Source organism: Palaemon carinicauda, chromosome 8, assembly GCF_036898095.1.
Source record: "Palaemon carinicauda isolate YSFRI2023 chromosome 8, ASM3689809v2, whole genome shotgun sequence".
Lineage (NCBI taxonomy): Eukaryota > Metazoa > Arthropoda > Malacostraca > Decapoda > Palaemonidae > Palaemon > Palaemon carinicauda.
The window spans coordinates 143,023,557-143,045,802 of record NC_090732.1 but is presented as its reverse complement, the minus strand read 5'-3'; the positions used below and the strand labels follow the sequence as shown (position 1 = coordinate 143,045,802).

General features: G+C 45.0%; 1 protein-coding gene across 4 annotated transcripts in view; it reads right to left on the bottom strand.

The window, feature by feature from the left end:
• Positions 1-22,246, bottom strand: part of Polr3A (RNA polymerase III subunit A) — a 342,849-nt gene that overhangs the window by 109,288 nt on the left and 211,315 nt on the right. For all 4 annotated transcript variants that reach the window (XM_068379133.1, XM_068379131.1, XM_068379132.1 and 1 more), the window contains exons 9-11: positions 13,502-13,722; positions 8,028-8,244; positions 7,349-7,546 (exon numbers count right to left, since the gene is read on the bottom strand). In XM_068379133.1, the coding sequence (XP_068235234.1) occupies positions 7,349-7,546; positions 8,028-8,244; positions 13,502-13,722 (636 nt within the window). The remainder of the gene's footprint in view (positions 1-7,348; positions 7,547-8,027; positions 8,245-13,501; positions 13,723-22,246) is intronic.

Genomic DNA, 22,246 nt, shown 5'->3' with positions numbered 1-22,246 from the left:
CCTTTCAGGAGGAAGACCTGTGCCAATGGCGCTCGAACTCCCTTGATGGCTGGAATAGACGTACCCACGTTGTCTCTCAGATAGACCAGGAAGTCGGCTATCTCATGAATAGAGGCCTCCAACGGCCTGATGTTCTGTTAGGTGCACCATTTAGTGAAGGTGACCCACTTTGCTTGGTGTACCGCGACCAAGGAACATCCTTGCTGCGGTCTTCGACAAGTATCCTTCCCTCTTCAGGAGACGCTCGATAACCTCCACGCGTGTAGGCGGAGGGACCGAGTGTTTTCGTGAAACCTTTGGAAGTGTGGTTGCTGGAGGAGGTCTGGCCTGTCTGGAAGGGGCCAAGGTGGGAGGCGCGCCAGTTCCTTTAGGTCCGCAAACCATTCTCTCTCCGGCCACCAGGGTGCTACCCAAGTCATCCATAGGTTGTTTGCCCGCCTCACTCTGTTGAGAACTTGTCTGAGCATTGCGAAGGGCGGGAAGGCATACTGTACACGTCGAGGTTGTCCCTAGGGTGTTGAAAGGCGTCCTTGAACGCTGCTGTTGGATCTTGTACAGGAGAACAAAACACGGGGAGCTGTGTGTTTAGTCTCGTGGGGAAGAGGTCCATCACTGGCGAACCCCACTTCAGGATGACTGTCCGGGCCACTCCCCGGTGTAAGGACCCACTCCAACCCTACTATTTGACCCATCCTGCTGATGCCATCGGCTAGGACGTTCCTTTTCCCTGGGATGAACCTGGCTGTAATCTCGACCTGTTCTTTCGCAGCCCACTCCAGGAATTATGTCGTGAGACTGCACAGCTCCTTCGACATCAGTCCTCCTTGTTTCTTCACGTAGGCCACCACCGTGGCGATGTCGCACATCAGAGCCACGGTGTTTCCCCGGAGTAGATGGACGAATTCTCAGCATGCTCTTTGCACGGCCAACAGTTCTAGCACGTTTATGTGACGGCTCTTCTCCGCGAGGGACCATTTCCCTTTTGCTGACTCGTCGAGAACGTGGGCTCCTCAACCCTCCTTTGATGCGTCCGTGAACAACAGCATCTCTGGAGGATCGATTGCGACGGGCATTCCCTTGAGGGTGTTTGTCCTGTTGTGCCACCACTCAAGGACTTCCTTTGTCTCCGGGAATACCGGGACTATTCTGTGCGGGGAGTCCCCCTGGGTCCAGAGCTCCTTCAGGTTCCATTGAACTCCCCCTGAGTTTGAGCCTCCAGGGTGGCCCACCAACCTCTGCCAGTCCTTGGCTCTCCTGGGCTGGTCCGTTAGGAATGGTTGCAATATCTGATCCAGATTGTCTAGCCTCTCCGAGGAGGGGAAGGCCCTCACCAACTGGGTGTCTAGAACCATCCGCAGATAGGTCATCCTGGTGGAGGGCGTCAGCTGCGACTTTTCCAGGTTGACAGTGATCCCCAAGTCACTGCAGAACCGCAGAAGCTTCGCGCCTTGCTCCCTCAGTGCTCCCTCTGAGGCTGAAAGCAACAACCAGACATCTAGGTAACGAATCAGGCAGATGCCCTGCTCGTGTGCCCAGGCTGACACTGTTGCGAAGACTCTTGTGAAGACCTGAGGAGCTGTCGACAGTCCGAAGCAGAGAGTTCTGAATTGCAAGGCTTGGGTACCCCACTTCACCCTTAGGAACTTCCTGCTGGAGGGGTGGACAGGTATCTGAAAGTAGGCGTCCTTGAGGTCTGAGGACATCATGAAGTCTCCTTCCCTCAAGGCTGCCAACACTGACTTCGGGGTGTCCATTTTGAAGTCGGTCTTGGACACAAACTTGTTGAGGGCTGACAGATCTATGACCGGCCTCCAACCTCCTGTCACTTTCTCCACCAGGAAGAGTCTGCTGTAGAACCCCGGGCCGGGATTCCTGACCGGTTTCAACGCCCCTTTGGCGAGCATGGCCAACACTTCCTCCGGCAATGCTGCTCTCCTTAAAGGGTCCTTGGGTGCCAACCACTCCACCTGTTGGTCCGGGATCAGAGGGGGCGGTTCCGCTAGGAAAGGCAACCTGTACCCGTCCTTCAGTCTGCTACGGTCCACGGATCCGTTCCGTGGTCCCCCCAAGCTTGCCAAGAGTGTTTGACCTACCTGAGGCTTCGGCAGGAGTAGGGGGCCTCTCCGCCTATCTACTCCTAGAGGCGCGGCTGGAATGCTATCTCCTGGAGTTGGAATAGGAGGGCCTAAAGCTTGACTGCGGGGCTGAACTTCCCCTACGGGAGGGCAGCGGGGCTTGGTGCCAAGACACCGACGGGGACCCCCTCCTCGGTTGGACTGGCGAAACATGAGACGGGTGAGGAATGTCCGAGGAGGGTCTCCTGTGAGCTGGCCGTCTTGCAGGCGGGGGTCTGGACTCTCCCGTTTCTTTAAGTTTCCCGACCCTCTCCATCACCTCCTCGACCGCCTTAAGGGGGAACACCGACTCGCCCCAAACTGGTGAGTTCCTCAACGCCCTCGCTTCCCGTTCGGGTAACCTCCGTACTAACTTGCTCAGTACTGGGTCCCTCTTCCGCAGGACCCAGTTGGCTGCTTGAGAGAGAGATTGGTAGGAGAGAAACTTAAGAGCTTTTCCTCCCAAACTGATCAGTTCCCTTAGTAAGGACTGATTCTTGGGGACGGAGAGGTCATGAGAGGACTGGAACCCCACCAGTGTGCAGGCCCACCAATCCAACCCCGACGAAACGTACACCAGGTCTAGGGCCATATCTTCCATGATGGACGTTTCCCCTGGAGAAAAGCACACCGGAGCAGAGGATGCTCTGTCTTCTGCCGCTCCCTGGTTCAAAATTGCGATCGCTGGCTCGACCGTACGGGAACCTCTGCGACGACCCTCCGGGACATGAATGCGTTTCTGCGTTTTAAGTCCCAGAAGAAGTTTGGAGGCACTCTGGCTCTTGGGGGCATCCGCTTGGCTGGCTATGAACCTGTCTATATGGTCCATACCCAGCTTCACGTCCCTCGCCACGGGTAGGGCTAGAGAAGGCTTCTGCTGAACCGGGGTATCCACCAGTCTGCTCAGCCCGGAGAGCCAGGCCTGCTCCGCTGAGGGCTTAGGCTCATCCAGCCTATGGTGGCGCCTGATGAGGGCTAAGACTCTTCGGTAGGAGGAGACGTCGTCTGACGAGCACTCTCCTCCTTCTAGCAGGGCTTCCGTTACCAGGTCCTCCGCATGGGGAGTCCCATCAATGGCGGGTGGAGCCGCGTGGGAAGGCAGGACTTTATTCTCATGGCGGGCCATCGGCGCAGCGACCCGCAGAGCAGGCCGATCCGCTGGGACGGGAGTAGCCGTCATGGGTCTACTCCCTCCCGCGTAGCTTTGCGGGTCTGCGGGCTTCTCTGGACCAGCTGGCCAGCTTTGTTGCCCGAGGAAAGCCGTCGAAGTACCAGACGCTGGGACTAAGCTGCCAGACCGAAGGAGCGACTCTTTCCGCTGGGCGGATGGAGCCGGAGCCGGAGCCTTCGCGGACTTAAGCTTGTCAAAAGTGACCTGGTGCAGCGCCTTCTGACGATGATCGGGTGTGCTGGAGGAGCCGTGCCGTGAGGGTGACGAAGAGACTATAGAGAGCCAACCGGAGGCGCCTAGAGCAGAGGTAGCCTTAAAGAGTTCATTCCGGGGGATCGTGACCCGCACTTACTTCTCCTTAGACGAACGGCTCCTCTTGTATTTCTTCCAGGAGGTCCTGGATCGTTTCCTGGCATGGCGTGAAGGTGAGCGGGACCTCTTCCTGCGGGACCTCTCCCGTTTCCTCCTCGAGTCCCTCGGACCTTCGTCTTCCGAGGAGAACGAATCTGACGAGAAGGAGGAGAGCGATGACGGGGAGGAAGGAGAACCTGCTGAGTCGAAGGATACGTCTAAAGTTGCTGGGGGATCTTCGTGCCGGTCCACCGGCGAAGAGGGCTGCAGAAAGACGGGCGGGAGCGTTGACGACGGCGCCAAGGGAGACCGAGGAACTTTCTTGCGAGCGAACCAGGTGTCGAACTCCTCCTCTAGTCTCATGGGTGACCTGAAAGGCGTCCTGGGTGGCGCCCAGGCGACGGGATCCGAATTCGACGATCCTGCTTCTTTCTCGGCATTTCCCCTGGTCGCTGAAGCACCTGAAACACATACCCATGATGCGGGGGAAGAGGCTGCAGCATGCTTCCCCCACATCGGATCTTCGGCAGAGACGGGCCCTGCAGGCACCAGGACCTCGTCTCTCGAACACACTCCCGCCCCTCCCTCAGGCCCCCCACATGCCTGAACCGACACATCATCCCCACCAACAGACATATCAGACTCTTGGGGAAGGGCAATGGGCCGCTTCCCCGCAACGGACTTACCTCGTTCCCTACTCTGGGTAGGGGAAGGCGGAAGGGAGCCCCTCTCCGATGAAGTATCGGGCGACGCTAACGGCGAGGAGATGCTAGCCTTCTTAGGCGATCTCTTGGCTGCTTTCTTCTTTTTCGTACCGTAGAGAACCCACTGGATCTCGTTCCAAGACTCGCACTCCGGACACGTGGCTGTAGGGGAACACACACTGCCCCTACACGCACGAAGAACACAAGGTGTGGGGGTCGACCTCTGGCTTGGAGAGAAAGGCACCACAAGATTTACCGGCCATAGGTCCGGGGCAACAATGGGGATGCTCCATAATAACCACTAAAGCACCAAACAACACAGGGACACAGAGGAAAGAGGTGGATATGGTTAGGACTGAACACGTGGGGACCGCATGACAAAGACACAAAGGGTTGCACTGGGTGAAGAGAGCGCGGCGAGATGTTAATGACGTTGCGACCAGAAACTTACTGGTGACCGAGACCTAGCCGAGCCCGCTCTCTGACCCAGGGTCGCTATAGAAAACGGAGGTAGGGGAAACTACGCAAAATTCTGGTCGGTTGGGAGGAGATCCCAGATACTCCTAAGAAAGTAGTTCGAGGTAAGTGCTCCGTGTTGGAACAATTCAATTTTAACTGACTTGCGGGGGAAGCTGTAAAGGATTTGCCATCAGTCGTTAAAGAAATCTCCGTGATTAAAACCTTACTTTCCCTTGTTTTAACAATGAGTCCTGCGATTATTTTACCCTTGAAAAAAGTTTGGATTTTTCCAGGAACAAATGCTTTATCAGGTACATAGTCAACAACAACAGGAGCATCAGTGAACATGGGAGTCGATAAAGTTACAACCCAGGGTTGCCAGGTTTTCTAAGTGAGAAAAGGCCAATTTTGATCAACTGCAGCTTTAGGAAGTTAAAAAAGGCCAAAGGTATAGCTTTTAAGGCCAACCTTTTATGATATTGCTAAAGGCTAACCAATTTCAAATAAAAAAAGGCCAAATTTAATGTCTTTAGCTGAAAAAGGCCAACCTGGCAACCCTGTTACAAATCGATTACATTCATGTGTTCATCAACTATTGTATCATTCAAATGACGTTGTTGAAGCTCGTCCGGCATATTTAAGCGGCGTCTTAACAAATTTAAGTCAAGCTTACCTAATAATCCGAGAGACGCCCAAAATTCCCCCATCTTACCGGGTAATGTGTCGTCATCAGTAACAGCAATCAGTCGTGTGTCTCTCGGTATCGCCGAAATAGCCGGCGAAACCCGAGAAAACCCCGACAGGCTGTGAATCCGGGCTTCCCAAATTGGCGGCCAGGATTCACACTACGGCAAGGAGAACCTTGAGAGCAAGGTTTTCCCCTGCATGTCAAGCAGAGTGTGTGCGGGTCTACAAATGGTGACGAACGCCACCCACTGTAACGCCTGCCACGGCCTGCACAACATCGCATTTTAAAGAGTAACTTTCTCCTTCATAACAAGACCAATCACTAGTACACAAGCACAAGAGAAGGCAAAAGGCTGTATTAAAAGAGAGCGGAGAGTAGGCAACCATCCACATTGAGTGAAAATGAGTGAATGGGGAAAGCAGGCTGGCGGTGGGGGGGCCATACCGCCAGCCAACCAATCAGCACAACTGCCTGCTTTTCTTTCTCTTAGGCTGTTTCAGCTGAGCTGAAGAGAATTCCTATATTAAATGATTACGAGGTTTGTATATCGCGTCGGAACAAATATTATTAAAAGAAATATAAACTATAGAGTACTTGTACTTCTTGAATCATGGATCACTGATATCTCTGACATACGGTCCAAAATCAACCAAAATTATTTTCAAGAGTTTAGTGTATAAGATTTCAATGTACTTTACTATTATCATTATAGAGCAGCACGTTCACTGATGTAGTACACTTTACATTTAAAGTATAATTATAGTTCAAAAGTGAATATTTACAAGTGTAAGAAAATGTCAAAGTTTGCAACACTTAGTATTCGTGGAATTCCGCATCCACAGGTGGGGGAATAATAAGCACGGATAAGGTTTTACTTAACCTGTTATTTTCTTTATTTTAATTTTGACTTGCTGCAATCTGAAAATATTAGCATTTAGAGACTACAAGGGGAAGGCAGTTAGGGGGAGGGACTGAGTTCTGGTGCACATTCCATATCACAGATTAAAAAAGGGATTTTGACGAAGGAAAAATCTATTTCTGGGGAGAGACCTGTGGCGCCCGGTGAAAAGAGTCCTTCTTATATATCTTTTCTGATAAAACCTTCCAATTATACCAGAGAAAGATAAAAGCATGGAATGCTGAGGTTACAACCCTCGTGCGAGCACCTTTTGGGTGTCGTGTATAAAGCAAAGGCGCGTGAAATCCACTATTCACAGGTTGCCTTCCATTTAGTTAATTCCTTCGTCAAAGGGATGGGGCGATACAAAGGCCCTAGCCAACCCCCAGCGCCACACCACCCACGCCACGACGCGAGCGCCATCTGAACATCATCCTTCTTTTTGGACTCTTAAGTGTTGAATTTTTTTGTGGTGCTCTCGATCTTTTTTATCAATCGTGGATTTATTTTGTCATGTCCGAAGCTCCATCTTCACACATTCCAATGTTAAGTACCATAGTTTGTTTTGACAGCTTTTTATAGTACCAGGCTTTTGTTTTATATCCAGTATAGTCTGTTTTATTCTTCCCGTCTGGCCCTTCACGGCGGCCATTGTTTGTTCACTTGTTGGGGAATTCATCTTTGTCTGTCCATTTAGTACTCTGTCACTTAGGTTCTTGGTTAAGTCCCTGGCCTTATGCCTTTAGAACCGTTATTATTTTTGTGTATTTATGCTCATGGTACTTTTTGCTAGCAAGTCCAGTCGACCCAGAAATGAAGACATTCAAAGAATTAATGCATTCCCAAGCCAACTGATAAATACCTTCTTTAAGAGAATGATGATCTGTAAAGAAAAACTTAGAAAGAACCACAATGTTGAAAGTCTTTAAACGTCATACCTATTTAACAAATCACTTTCATTACCTTCATTATTGCTGGAGGGGGGAGATCTATCCTATAGCTGGCCTCTTTTCCTGCCAAGATTGATGTGATAAGAGCACAAGTATGTTCTTTATCAAAAAACTGATCTTTTTGAGTTAGCAAATATGAACCAGTGAGGAAATCTTGTGTTGCACCAATAATAAGAGCTCCATGTCTTGGAGTTACTAAATTTGATGTTACCTGGAAAATTAAACAACTGATTTAAAAGTTTAATTACAATACAGTGAACTAATGGTAAATATATCATACACTAGTGTTGGCTAAAATATATATGAACTTCACTGTATATAATGCCTAGTACAATATTGCAAAACTGAGAAACAAAAAAATGCTTGGTTATGAAATTATTTGTTATTTACCATATAGACATTTAATGGGGAATATATGGTTTCCTCTTCAGACATTACTATACTTTCATTTTCTGTATGGAAAGAATATTGCTATACAGTATTATCCAAGGATTGTGCATATAACACATTGCAGTACTGAAATATGCCACAATGCTAGAACCTAAGTATGAAGTCTACGAGTCTTTATCAAAATTTTGCAGCAGCAATATAGTTGTAACTTTTTTTATTTTTAGATCATTCGTGATTTACAAATGGAATCTAAAACTTTATACAAATAATTCAAATTATAATAAATAGTATACATAACATACCCCCATGAGAACTAAAGCCTCGGCACGTGCTTCTTCGGTCTGAGGAACGTGCAAGTTCATTTCATCACCGTCAAAATCTGCATTGTACGGAGTACACACACATTCATTAAATCTGAATGTTCGCCAAGGTAAAACACGCACTCTGTGTGACATGATGCTCATTTTATGAAGAGATGGCTGTCTGTTATATAAAACAATATCACCATCCATCAAGTGCCTGCAAAATCAAAATTTAAATATTGTCTTCAGAAATATTTTCTCCAAATGAAACCCAAGTACCTTTCACTAGCCTTTTGTACTTCCATGCAAACTTTCAAACACTACACAGAAGAGACTGCCTAGTTCCAGCTGGGGCAGTTCATACATCCAAGATCCATTGTTTGTTTTGTCTGATCTAGCAAGAGAGAAATTCCTGTGGCATAATGTGTCTGTGAATAAGCAAATCTGAGATCTGAAACACTTATTTCAACCAATAGGTGGATGTCTGAAAGTTTGTGTGGATGACCATGAGGCTACTGTCATGGACTGTCTATGACTCATCAAATATCTGTAACTTTTCCTTTATGACAAATTTTAAAGAACCATACAAATAATTAAAATCGACAGCTGTCAGTTTCCCTCAATGTCAGGAAAATTAATTACAAAGGCAGTTATTACAATGAGGATATAACAGAAGGAACACTACAAAATAAGTTATTTAAGATATTTTTTGGATCTTGAGAAAACATTTGACAAAAGCAGCAATACGAGCAATTAAAATTGCAAGTATAGGTTACCATTATACTAGAGGAAAGAAACGTGCAGTCAAAGAGAAGGTGCCTAAAATAGAGAAAAGTTAATGTACATGTGGCTCTTGATAGAAACAGGAAGAAATTGCCATAAGTAACAGGAAGGATGGAAACTGTAAAACAACAGGTTGCACTACAACAAGGCTCGGCACATTTCTTCTGCAACGCATAGGCGTGAGTTTCCATGGTATTTCTACACACAGAAGGATCCATGACCCGACTGTTCAACTTCAGAAGTTAAAAATGTTTGTAAATGCTTTTCTGTTGAGCAGATCGATATGTTTTGTTGTTTAGTTTATATATTTATATATAACTAATCTATTTTAACAGTGTTGCTGACCTTAAAATATTATATATCCTTTATTAATTCCCTATACAGTACATAGTTTATTTGCTATTTCCTTATTTCCTTTCCTCATTGGGCTACTGTCTCTGTTGAAGCCCATAGGCTTGTAACATTCTGCTTTCCAAACCATGATTATAGCCTGGCTAATAATAATAATAATAATAATAATAATAATAATAATAATAATAATAATAATAATAATAATAATAATAATCGGAAAGGATTGTGCAGAAACTGTATTGAGGAATCCCCAAAACAAATTACAGACTAATAGAGTCTAACATATTCCACAACACCTACCAGTTTAGAATACTTATCCAAATCCTTGCGAGTTATGTCTCAAAAGGTAAAAAGGGTTGAGGTAGCTTATTGGATATGTCCCTGCCTGGCAATCTATTGGATGGGAGTTTGAGATCTGCTCAAGCTCTATAGTTTCTAGTAGTGTCTGCAACCTCACCATCCTTGTAAATTAGGAATGGGGGGTTTAGGAGAGTCTGAGTCACCAGCAGCCACAACCTGGCCCACATTGGTCCTAGCTTAATGGAAAGGGGCTTAAGTGTTGACCATATGTATATATGGTCAGTCTCTAGAGTATTGGCTTGTCTCTCAGGCATTGTCCTGTCCCTTGTCTCTGCCATTCATGAGTGATCTTTAAACTTTTAAACTAACAAAAGTAGATTTGCATCTAAAAAAGACCATCATTAAAACTGAATTAATATCAAAATTTCTCTTAAATTGAAAGATCTTGGAGCTTGTGGGCAAAACCTTATCCTACGCAGCTTTACCCTTAATAACATTGCGGTACATTCTGTAAATGACCACTGAACTCAAAAATGATATTGTATTCTTTACCTCACGTTTCTTATTCCTGAGTCTTGGGACATTCTGACAGGAAATAAGAGCAGTACAGTATATAGTTACAATAAAAAAAATATGTTTAATATTATGAAAACTTGATTGTAATATGCTAGTAATGGTTAAAGGATTTTTAAAGTATTCAGACTCCATTAACTTATCCCTAAAAATACAAATCTTTAATACCATTAGTATTTTCCGAGCTATACAAACATGAGTCATTTATATGGGTTTACAGCTATGTCGATTCTCTAAGACCAGAAAGAGACAAAAAGTGCCTAACTGGCAACTCCACTGCTGGGCAGCAGCAATATGAGTTGCTACGAGATAAGCTTCAATCTATCCTGGTAAAGACTTCTTGAGTTGACGAGGCTGAAACGCTGTTAACATTAGATTAAACACTAAGAACAGTATCATTATTTACTTTATTTTAAATTAAACATATATTTTTCAAATAACCCTATTTTTCAAATAACCTGAACCTTTCATATCTAGCCAGAAAATAAGAGAAGCTAGATTAAACCAAACACATAACCATAACCAGATTCTTTCACATCTATCATGAAGCAATCAGATGTAGTATGACTATATAATTACACTGATAAAAGTCTACAGACTTTCCAATGCCTTTACCTTGGTAGTTTATTCTTGAATGTATTATATGTTTGGAAATTATCCCAATCATTAGAGTATCTGATTATCATAAAATATTACTTCTGCCTTTTCCCAATTAAAAAATTGCACCACTTTACTTTGGAGTTAAAAGTACCAGCCTTCACCCCACTATTCCATCCAAAAAAGAAGTTTAACAACCAAACAGATTAACTATGGTTCTTATGATAGCCTACTGATCCTTGCATTGACATGAATGTTAAATAAAACACCCTTATCTTCTTGAGGGAAGAATCAGACTACAATCTTTTGTTCTTGGTAACCTTCTACAATCATGAGTTTATTAATAAAGCTGTAATCAGCACATACTTGTATGTCTGGCAGGAGAGCATAGTATACATTATGTAACCCCATAAAATTATTGCATATAGCCTCATTCTTTTGATATAGATCAATCTGAACCTTATTGTAGTAAGCTAAACATCATCTATAAAAACCTGTCATAAAATTGTGTAATTTTAAAGCTTGACTCGCTTGCCTAAATACCAAAGTGGATATGCAATTGGTGATAAGAAAACAAGCGGGACTTCCCCTTCTTACAACGTACCATTTTCCAACTTCTGTACCTTATTAGTGATTCAACTGTTGTTCCTGCTCATATACTGTATTGTTACCAATATCGATTTGGCTCTATCACTATCTCTTGTAGTATCAACTTGACCAATTCTGCCATATGTTTTTCTAAAAAAAAAAAGGTAAATACTGCCATTTTAACCCAGATAGATATACCTTTTAACTCCTTCAAAATCTACTGCCTAATTACCCATATTTTCAAAATATTACATAAAGTCGAAGCTGGATAGGCAGGCTCATACAGTGTCGCCAATATTTATTAAATAAAGTTCTTGGTATCAACAGGCCTTTGGTGATGTTCTGCCTACGTTACCACATATCAGATCCATTAAGCATCACAGGGGTAGGGAAGATAGGAGAGGGATAGATATTTCTTTTTGCTGAATGTTACGAAGCCAGTGGCTTTCATAATTTTCAGCACAATGACTACAAGGTAAGGGTTATTGATATAATGACACAATTAACCTCTACTAGCTTAAAAGTCACTTACTACAAGGTGTGTGACAAGGCAATAAGCTACATTTGGATATCTAGCCCTATCACAGAAACACGAACAGACTCTTCTTGTTTGTTTCATTAATAAACAACACCTATAAAGAAAATTCTTTAGATCCAGTCAAAAATTTTTAGCTTTCTAATATGGTGAGTCCAGTTTAATATATTTACTGCTGAAGGAGAGTTTATCATTCTTATCATGATTGCAACCTTCCATATTAGAAGGAAAACTCACAAAAATATTTTATGATAAAATTTTACTAAGACACACATTCTCAATTGATATTCTTGAGAAACAGGCTGACAAAGTGTATGTTTTTGTTTGATTACTAGCCTTGGCTCTCTAATATCACAGCCTTAGTGTGATTTAACAGACTTGGTCTTGTGATAGTTTGCCGTATGAAAGTTTAAATTTAATGTAAAACAGTGATTTCTAATACATTTTAAACTCAACCCATCATATTTGAGTGTAAAACAATGGTCTATTCTGTCATGAATTCAGAATCATAGATTTCTTCATTTTCTTAGAAAAACAGGAACGCTGAAACCAAGTCTCCAGAATTTAATGACAAGTAGTTAAAATCATCATCATCATTATTAAATACAATACTATGTAGAGTGCTGTCAATAAGGTATATGTATATATATACATGAAATTCAGAGAAAAACGGCAAGACTTGCATCTGGTATTCACAGACCTTAAAAACGCCTATGACAGAGTACCAAAACAAGAAATATGGAGATGTTTGAGAGATAAGATTTTTCAAGAGATGTACAGGAAAGTGTATATTAGATTGAGATGCAGCGTTTGAGAGACAAACAGATTTAAGATAGGAGCTGGATTACAGCAGGGGTCAGCACTTAACCCCTTCATCTTCTACTTTGTGATGGATATAATGACCAAAGATATTAGAGAAGCAGTGCCATGGTGCATATTACATGCAGATGACATCGTGTTGTGTGCAGGGAGGAGTTGGAGTTAGAGAGGTGGAGAGCAGCATTTGAGGATGGTGGACATAGCATAAGAATGAATCGGGAAGAAAGACAGAATATAATATAGAAGTTCAAGTACTTGGGGTCCACAGTATAGACTAGTGGAAGCATAGACCAAGTGGACAGACATTGAATTTAGGCAGGATGGAACACCTTGAGGTCTGCATCTGTGACAAGAAGATTCCTCTGAGATTGAAGGGAATGTTTCATAGGATGGTTGTAAGAAAAGCTGTTATATGATAACGAAACAACTAGTATGAGAAAAACACAGGAGGTAAATATAGCAAAAATGAGAATGTTAAGATGGATGTCTGAAGTAACAAGGGAGGATAGGATTAAAAATTAGTATTTAAGATGATCAACAAAGGTAATTGAATTATCAAGGAAAATAAAGGAGGGAAGGCTTAGATGGTATGGACAACTGTTACGAAGAAATGAACATCATATTGGAAGACATACGAAGGGGATGGAAATTCACAGTTGGAGGAGAGGAAGACCAAGAAAGAGATGGTGAGATTGTGGCAGGGAAAATTTGCTATGGAAAGGTATTACTGAGAAAAAAAAGCACAGAACAAAAATCGATGGAGACGACTTATTCATAACGGCAACCCCACATAGAAATGGTTAAAGCTGAGAAGAAGTATCTATACATGAATGGAAATCTGTACACAAAATACTCTTCCTGATGATGTCACATGACCTATTAACTGCATGGTACAAAACAATTAACTAAACAACATACATAAGCTTACCTTTCAACAATATCACCTTGCTTCAATTCTGCTGCCATTCTTTCCCTGTTCACATATCTCATGGACTTTTTTGTTCCAGGAGTAGAGCGTGGCTCAACAAATAAAGCACCAGGATGAACATCAGGGCCATTTTTCACTAACTGTCTCATTAAGCCAATATTGTGTGCTGTTATTTTCTCAGGATATGACAATAGCTTTGCCACTTCTTCAGGAACACCAACCTAAAAACAACAACCATTTTAACTATATAATACTTTCTGAAGAATGATCAAATATGTGAAAATAGTTCCAGAAATATTCTCTTCATGCACTAAAACAATAGTTTTTACTGGAACTCAAAACAGACTTTAAAATAATCTTTGCAGTGTGAATACTAAGATAGACTTCATAACCCAGCTCATTCGGAATCATTTTGAAAATTTAAACAAACAATTCTCTTTTAACTTAGGCTTAGGTGAGGAAACCCTCAGCAAGTGAAGTATTCTTCTTTGACCACTATCTCTAATATAATAGAGACAGAATATTGCAAAATGTTTAGCTATGATAGGTTCTTTCTAAAACCCCCGCCTAACGTAACTTATTCAGCCTAAACAATATCTTTACATATTTCCATTCTACAATGAAATAACAGGCCTTCATTTTGTATAAATTGTACCCAGATCATAATTTATTTACTACCCCCAAATATTTTTTAAATTTTGACAACTTTTTTATCCAAAAACACTTTCCCCTTTTTCTCTTTTAAGTCCTTTATTGGTCCGACCCCCTTTTGGCTGTCACAAATTGTTGCCCATTTCAGAAAAATTCTCCCAATTTTTTATTTGTATAGTATATGTATATTTATATTTTCATAAATGTTCCTATAGGAGTTTTTGTATACTTATTCTTTAAAAATATTTTAATAATATAAAATATAACTGGTTGTTATTTAACTTTTCAGATGTTTTTAGCTTTCTTGAAAGTATTTTTTAGACAAGAAATATGAACCAATATAAAAATAAAAGATTTTTGACAATTTTTTTTTTTTTTAGCCGGGATTGACCTCGACCCAACTACACCAACCACACCTGAATTAGTTGGTGAAATCACATAAACTACCCAGGGTTAATAAGCCATTGTCAATTATAAAAAGTTCAGACAACAATAAGAATAGAAAAATGGATTTGACTGAAAGTGACTGTGAAACTGATAAAACCTTGTTAAAGACTTGAGTATAAAGAGGGCTGTGTATTTAAGAACAAATTTTAATTACAGCTATATATTAACAATTGTAAACACAGGTGACCGACTGAATAAGGTGCACAGATATGATTAGGATCTTTAAATTATAATGTTTCAAAGAAAAACAATATTGTGAAGTATTCTTTTTTTGAGATTTATACGGTTGCTTATTTACCAGTAGAATAAGACTTTCTATGAGATGAGAAAATACCTCATGTTTGGTTATATTTTTTCATAGTTGTTGTAGTTAATTAAAACATTTAGTGTAGAATTTATTGGATTATGACGCAGTGATATTAATTAGTTTGGCAGGTTTAGGTAAATATTAAGTGGTAGTATTTTTATTGCTCTGACTGTGTAAAATATGATCTTTTCACCTGCCATATAAGTGAATACGTAATGGAATAGTTATTATCAAAATAGATACGTTTAGGCCTTAGATAAATATTTTAGGTAAAACTGAATTTATGTGATTGTATATCTGTATGTAGATAATTAATAAGTAGAAGTGTGTTTTATTCTAGTCCACAGTTACTCCAAAGCCACATCAGCACTGGCACTGGGGGGCACTGGGATAAGGTAGCCTTAGCTACCAGCACCCTCAACTAAGTCACAGAGGTCGAGGGCCTACCTGAAAGACCTAAGGAGGCCTAAGCCTTCCTTAAGTCAAACTCATTCTCGACAGTCTGCAAGGCAACCGGAGAAGAGCCTCCAACTTCCAATAGGATACAGTAATCAATGGGGGGAACCTCACACGCCACTAAAACCTGAAAAGCTCGCAAACAGATCCGAAGACTCTTCATTCCTGACCCATACTCTCCAGGGACCGATCCAAGAGCGGCTGCCCAAAAGCAGCGGTAGAAGTCATACTTAACGAGGGAACAAAAAAGATGAAAAATTTCCTCAGTGTGTTCTTGAGCAGTATCAAAAACCATAATAGAGAAAGCTTAGCCACGACCTACACTGGCAAAAGAGAGAGGGTGGATCTATAACCAGTTTAACCATAAACCGATTGCAATATCAACCCTTTCCCTGGCAAGCACATATTTCCTTCACATCCATAACAAACAGCAACAGCCAATATTCACTTTCAGTAAGAGAAATAAAAACATCAAAATTTTGGTAAATCACAACAGTATGCCTAGACTCTTTGGCCCAAAAGGCAAAAACAGTGAAGAACTTCTGACAGGTGGGGGGCGGGGCTACTCGCTCGCAATCACCACCTGTCGTTAACTAGCATGTTAACGAATTCAACAGCCACTCCAGCTCTGCTGAAGTCATGTTCCTTATTTCAAAGGACAAAAAGTTTGTACGGTATAAACATAGGAACTAATAACTCCATGATCCACCATGTCGCATTAAATATGCAATTCATTTCTAATACAGTATCTTGTCTTTTTTGTGCAAACTTCAATACAACATAATTTTCAATAAGTTTAATTCCAACTGACAGAAATTCCTAGAATGATCTCCTACTCACATAGTTGAATCTTTAAATTTAAACTTTTCAAACTAGGTGCAAATAAATTTTGACACTAAGTTGTTTAATTTTATTTTTTCTTGTTATTTCTTAAATATTTTTTCTTTATTGCTATATTTCTTTAGCTGTACTGGGTTGCTTTCTCATTGGAGGTTCTGGGCTTGTACCATCCCACTTTTCAAACCAGGGAATGAGACTATAGCATCACGCTTATTCTTTATGGTACATGAGACTATCCTAGCCTAGTATTAGTCCAGTCCTTGGAGATTACACAGCACATTCTCAAAAAAGTATTTTTGATAGGGGAAAAATGACAAATTCGTAGGTACTGTAATTTGTATTGTTCCTAACTATACAAACCTTAGCTATTTAATATGGGTAATTACTTTCGGCGTAGCTGAAATGACGAGCCATTAGAATTTTAATGAGGACTTCACGGGGGATAGGGCTGGCGAGCAAGTTTGATTAAATAGCTAAGGTTTGTATAGATAGGAAAAATACAAATTACCTACGAACGAATTTGTCATTTGATTCGTAACTGAAATACAAACCACGCTATTTAATATGGGTGACTCAACCCTTAGGAAGGGTGGTAAGTCCCGGCCAGTACTGGCTTTTGGCTTTGCCCGGGGACTCTGTATCTGAGTGTGTCAACATTCAACAATAAGCAGTCCCTGCACCTCACTAGAACCTTGCTATGCAAGGGCTGCGGCCTACGTAAGCTGTGTGTGAAGGTTTGAAGAGTGACTCGTCCTAGGAAGTTGACCTGAAGTCCTTTAGATGGAAACTTTAGGCTAGGACTCTCCAAATATCACCTCGTCAGGGTATGGGGACGTGACATTATTAACTTAATACTAGGAACACAAGGAAACATGGTTTACCTGCAGTGGTTTGAGATCAGCTGTGTAGAGAACCCAGGATACTGCTTTCCCCAAGAGAGGGGAGGATGAAGAAAAGAATAAGGGCCAGACATACCTTTTCATTCATGCAGACTAAGACCAGGTAACAATGCCCTCAACCCTCTGCTACTTGTCCATTAAGGAGCCTGAGGTTTAAACCAGCTGTTGTGCAGCCACCACAAGGCCGATAGAGAACGTATCGAGCCTCCTGTGGGTCACATCTTGCAGGTAGAGGGCTGTGAAGGTCGTCTGACGCTTCCACACCCCTGCTTGTAGAACCTGCGTCACTGAGAAGTTCTTTTTGAAGGCCAGGGAAGTAGCTACGCCCCTGACATCATGTGCTCTAGGGCGACGTGACGGAGGAGGGTCGGGATTCAGGGATAGATGGATTACCTTACGAATCCATGCCGAGATGGTATTCTTGGTAACCCTCCTATTTGTCTTCCCAGTGCTCACAAACAATGCCTGCACTTGGGGACGAACTGCAGCCGTTCTTTTGAGATATAGCCTCAGACTCCTTACTGGGCACAGTAGGAGATGGTCTGGGTCATCTGTTACAGAACGAAGACTCGAAACCTGGAAAGAGTCTTAGCAACAAACTCAGGGACGAATTTGAACGTTACCTCCCCCCATCCCCTTCAATGGGCGATGTCATATGAGAGACCATGAAGTTCACTGACTCGGTTGGCCGAGGCCAGAGCTAGTAGGAACACCGTCTTACAAGTCAGGTGGCGATCTGAAGCCTGGTGTAATGGTTCGTAGGGAGGTCTCTTAAAAGACCCGAGAACTCGAACTACGGTCCATGGAGGAGGTCTCACTTCCGACTAAGGCAGGCAAGTTCAAAACTTCGTATGAGTAGGGAAAGTTCCAGCGAAGAAAAAATGTCCACTCCTTTGAGCCTGAAGGCTAGACTTAAGGCTGAGCGATAGCCTTTCACTGCCGAGACTGAAAGGCGCATTTCTTCTCGCAAATACATGAAGAACTCCGCTATTGCTGGAATATGGCATCGAGTGGAGAGATACCCCTTCCACGACACCAACCAAAGAAAACTCTCCACTTTGCCTGTAAGACCCCTGCAGATGACCTTCGCAGGTGTCCAGACATCCTGTTCGCAACCTGTTGCGAAAATCCTCTCTCTGCGAGGAGATGCTGGATAGTCTCCAGGCGTGAAGTCGAAGCGAAGCTACGGCTTTGTGAAAGATGTTGGCGTGTGGTTCTTTGAGTAGCTGTCATGGAGGGAGTTCTCTCGGAAGTTCCGTTAGTAGTAGCAGAAGGTCCAGAAACCATTTCGCGTGATGCCATAGCGGAGCTATAAGGGTCATCGAGAGATTGACCGATATTCTGGTCTTGTTGAGTACCCTCCTCATCAGACAGAACAGGGGAAAGGCTTATACGTCGATGTTGTCCCACCGTTGTTGAAAGGCATCTTGCCAGAGTGCCTCGGGATCTGGGACTGGGGAGCAGTACAGCGGGAGCTTGAAGTTCAGCGCTGTAGCGAACAGATACACAGTCGGGGAACCCCACAAAGTCAGGACTTTGTTGGCTACTAGATTATCCAAAGACCACTCGGTACTCACTATCCGAGACGCTCTGCTCAGACTGTCGGCGAGCACATTCCTCTTGCCTGGAATGAAGCGAGACGACAGTGGAATCGAGTGGACTTCGGTCCATCTCAGTATCTACTGCGAGATGGGATAGCTGCTCTGAAAAGGTACCTCCCTGCTTGTTGATGTAAGCCACTACTGTGGTGTTGTCGCTCATCACCACCACAGAGTGACCCGCCAGGTATTGTTGGAATTGTTGAAGGGCCAGGAATACGGCCTTCATTTCTAGAAGATTTATATGGAGGCACTTTTCTGATACTGACCACAGGCCTGAGGTCCTGTGATGCAGAACATGGGGCCCCCACCCTTTCTTTGAGGCGTCCGAAAACAGCACCAAATATGGGGGGAGGACGAGAAGATCCACTCCCCTTCGTAGGTTCTCGTCTGTCACCCACCACTGAAGATCCGTCCGTTCCGCGGGACCCATAGGGATCATGACGTCCGGGGAATCGTGTCCTTGATTCCACTGAGACTTAAGTCGCCATTGCAGAGCTCTCATTCTGAGGCGACCGTTGGGAACTAGACGGGCCAGGGATGAGAGGTGACCAAGGAGACGTAACCACAATTGGGCTGGGAGTTCTTCTCGTCAGAGGAAAGGACTCGCGACCCTCCTCAGCCTTGCTATCCTGTCGACTGATGGGAAGGCTTTGTGGAGATTGGTGTCTATTATCATGCCTAGATATACCAGTATTTGAGTAGGAAGCAGAGAAGACTTCTCGAGATTTACCATGATCCCCAGATCTTGGCAAAGTCCCAGAAGTTTGTCTCGGTGTCGAAGAAGGGCTGACTCCGAGTCTGCTATGATCAGCCAGTCGTCCAGATAACGGAGGAGACAGATGCCGATCCTGTGTGCCCACGACGATATCATGGTGAACACTCTGGTGAAAACCTGAGGTGCTGTGGAGAGACAGAAACACAGCACCTTGAACTGGTAGATCTTGTTCTCTAGACAGAATCTTAAGTACTTCCTTGAAGATGGATGGACTGGGATCTGGAAGTACGCGTCCTTCAGATCCAGTGTACACATGAAGTCTTGCGGTCTCACTGCAAGTCTGACCGTGTCTGCCGTCTCCATGCTGAACGGGGTCTGCTTGACAAACCTGTTCAGAGCTGAGAGGTCGATGATTGGTCTCCAGCCTCCAGATGCCTTCTTTACAAGAAAGAGTCCACTGAAGAAGCCTGGGGACCCGTCGACGACCTCTTGGAGAGCGCCCTACTTCAACATGGTCTCGACTTCTGCCCGAAGGGCTTGCCCCCTTGCCGATCCCATAGCAAGGGAGCTCAACGACACTGGATTCGCTGTCAGGGGAGGTAGAGATGTTATGAACGGGACGCGATATCCTTGACTGATTACGGAAATCGTCCGGGAATCGGCCCCCGAGTTGCTGCCACCTGCTTGCGCAACTTTGTAGGCATCCCCCCACTGGTGGACATGCAGGGGAGGGGGACTGCCAATCCTAGCGTTTGCGGCCTCGGCCACTCCCTCTAGGATTTTTCCCTCCCCTGGAGGACTTTTTGCCTTTCTTGTCCTTGGCAGGAAAGGGCTTTGACACCGTTGTATTCGCTGGCGTTGCCGGTTTCATGGTCTTGGTAGGGCATGGTTGCTGGGTTGCTGGAGGTTTATAGGGCTTTGATGTTAAAGCCCTATGTAGGAGAGAGTCCTGGTTGGACTTCCTCTACCTCTCAGCTGCCTGCTCCACGTCCTTAGGCTCAAACAGATTCCTCCCCAAGATGGAAGAATGTCTGAGCCTGCTGATCTCGGTGCTGGGGACTTTCTGGTGAAATCTCTCAGACACCGCATCTCGACGCTTCAAGATGGTATTAGCCCACATGTTCGAGACTTGGTGGGCTAGAAACTCAATGGTACGAGTGCCTGAAAGTAGAAAGGTATCCATGGCCCTCCTGGTACTCTCCTTGGACAAGTCCTCAGATCGTAACAGGATGCCCAGAGACCCTAGCCAGATGTCCAGCCACGAAGCTGCCTGCATGGCACACTTCGCCACCTTCTCCTGGCTGAGGAACTCCGTAGCCAAGAAAGACACTTGCCGGGTGGAGAGTCTCTATAGAAGGACTACCCTGGTAAGCTCTTCCAAAGAGTGGTATAAAGGAAGAGCTAAAAAAGTCTCCTCCATGATGTCGAAGTACCTCCTCTGATGGACACGAGGAGGCGGGAAGAGTTTGTTACCGGCGTTGGACCGGCTGGAGGAAGCAAGCTCGGAGAGCTGGCCCTCGACCTTATCCCTGGCACTCTTAACCCCTTGGGACCAAGGCAAAGCCGCACTGGCCCTAGAGGGTTTTTGAGTGCCAAAGACTCGGTCCGAGACCGTGTCCTTGCCCTCACAAGGAGGAATCTCTGGGTCCGCAAACCCATTGAGATTCCCCATAAGGGTCAGAACCTCCCAGAATGCATGCTCTGACTCCTGAAGCTCTCCTCCTGAAGGGCTGGCAGCGAAGTCTCCTGTCCCCAAAGGCTCTTCTTGGGGGGACTCGTGGACGTTCTCCGAGCGCTTAGCTGGCTCTGGTCTAATCCTTGAGGATGACTTCAGAATCGTCTTGGAGTCCTTCGATTCCCTCCTTGGAGGGATACAGAACCCCAGCAGTGATGGTGGGCGGCTCTTCTCCACCCCTACCCGAGAAGACTTCTCTGCGCGAGGTGGGGTTTCCCTCATTGGTGCGATAGGGGAACGCCTCACCTCACGTGACTCCCGAGGACGGGAAATCTTCGTCCGAAGGGGAGGGAGAGAAAGTCTGCGGGGGGGGAGGAGGCCTTCCTCAAAGACTACCGAGGAGTCAACTTCGCCCTTGGAGAAGTCACCACGTCAGCTACTCCTCTCTTCCTCTTCAGGGGAGTCGAAACTGCCATTGATTTGTGTCCCAGCTCAGAGAGAACAGGCTTAAAAGCCTGTAGGACCGCTCTGACAAGGGACCCAAACCAGGGCTGCCGACTGACAGCTGTGCTGTCAGATACTCCCTCTGGAGGGAAGGGGATCGTTCGATCCCTAGGAGGAGTTACCAAAGCAAGGTCGGCCTGAAAAGAAGAAGGCGGCAAGTTCCTGGTCCTATCCGGAGCTCTCCCTCCCTACAGCGAGCGTACTGTTCTGCGCTGGGGGGGGGGGGGGGGAACGCGATGACGATGACCTGGCCGCGTGTTGTCCTGCAGCCTCGCGCTGGGCATCGCGCTGGGGCGATGGAATTTTGCCTGAATAGCGCGCGGGCGCGCGTAGGCGATGGCGAGGGCGTGCGTTGGCACGTGGGTGAGGGATGGCGCGCGTGGGCGATCGATGGCACAGGGGCGCATTATGGTGGCAGCAGCGGGCGCGCAGCAAGCTGAATAAGCGCTTGCACGTGCGAAGGCGATTGTTCACGCGCGTGCGAAGGCGATTGTTCGCTCGCGCGGGGGCGCAGGATCATGATGAGCCCGTGAGGGCGATAACGTTGGGCGCGCGTGCACAGGGGATATATCCCTAGCGCGCAGGCGCGCATGAAGGCGCACATCAGGAACAGCAACAGGAGGGCGCGCGATGGAGACTGCGCGCGATGG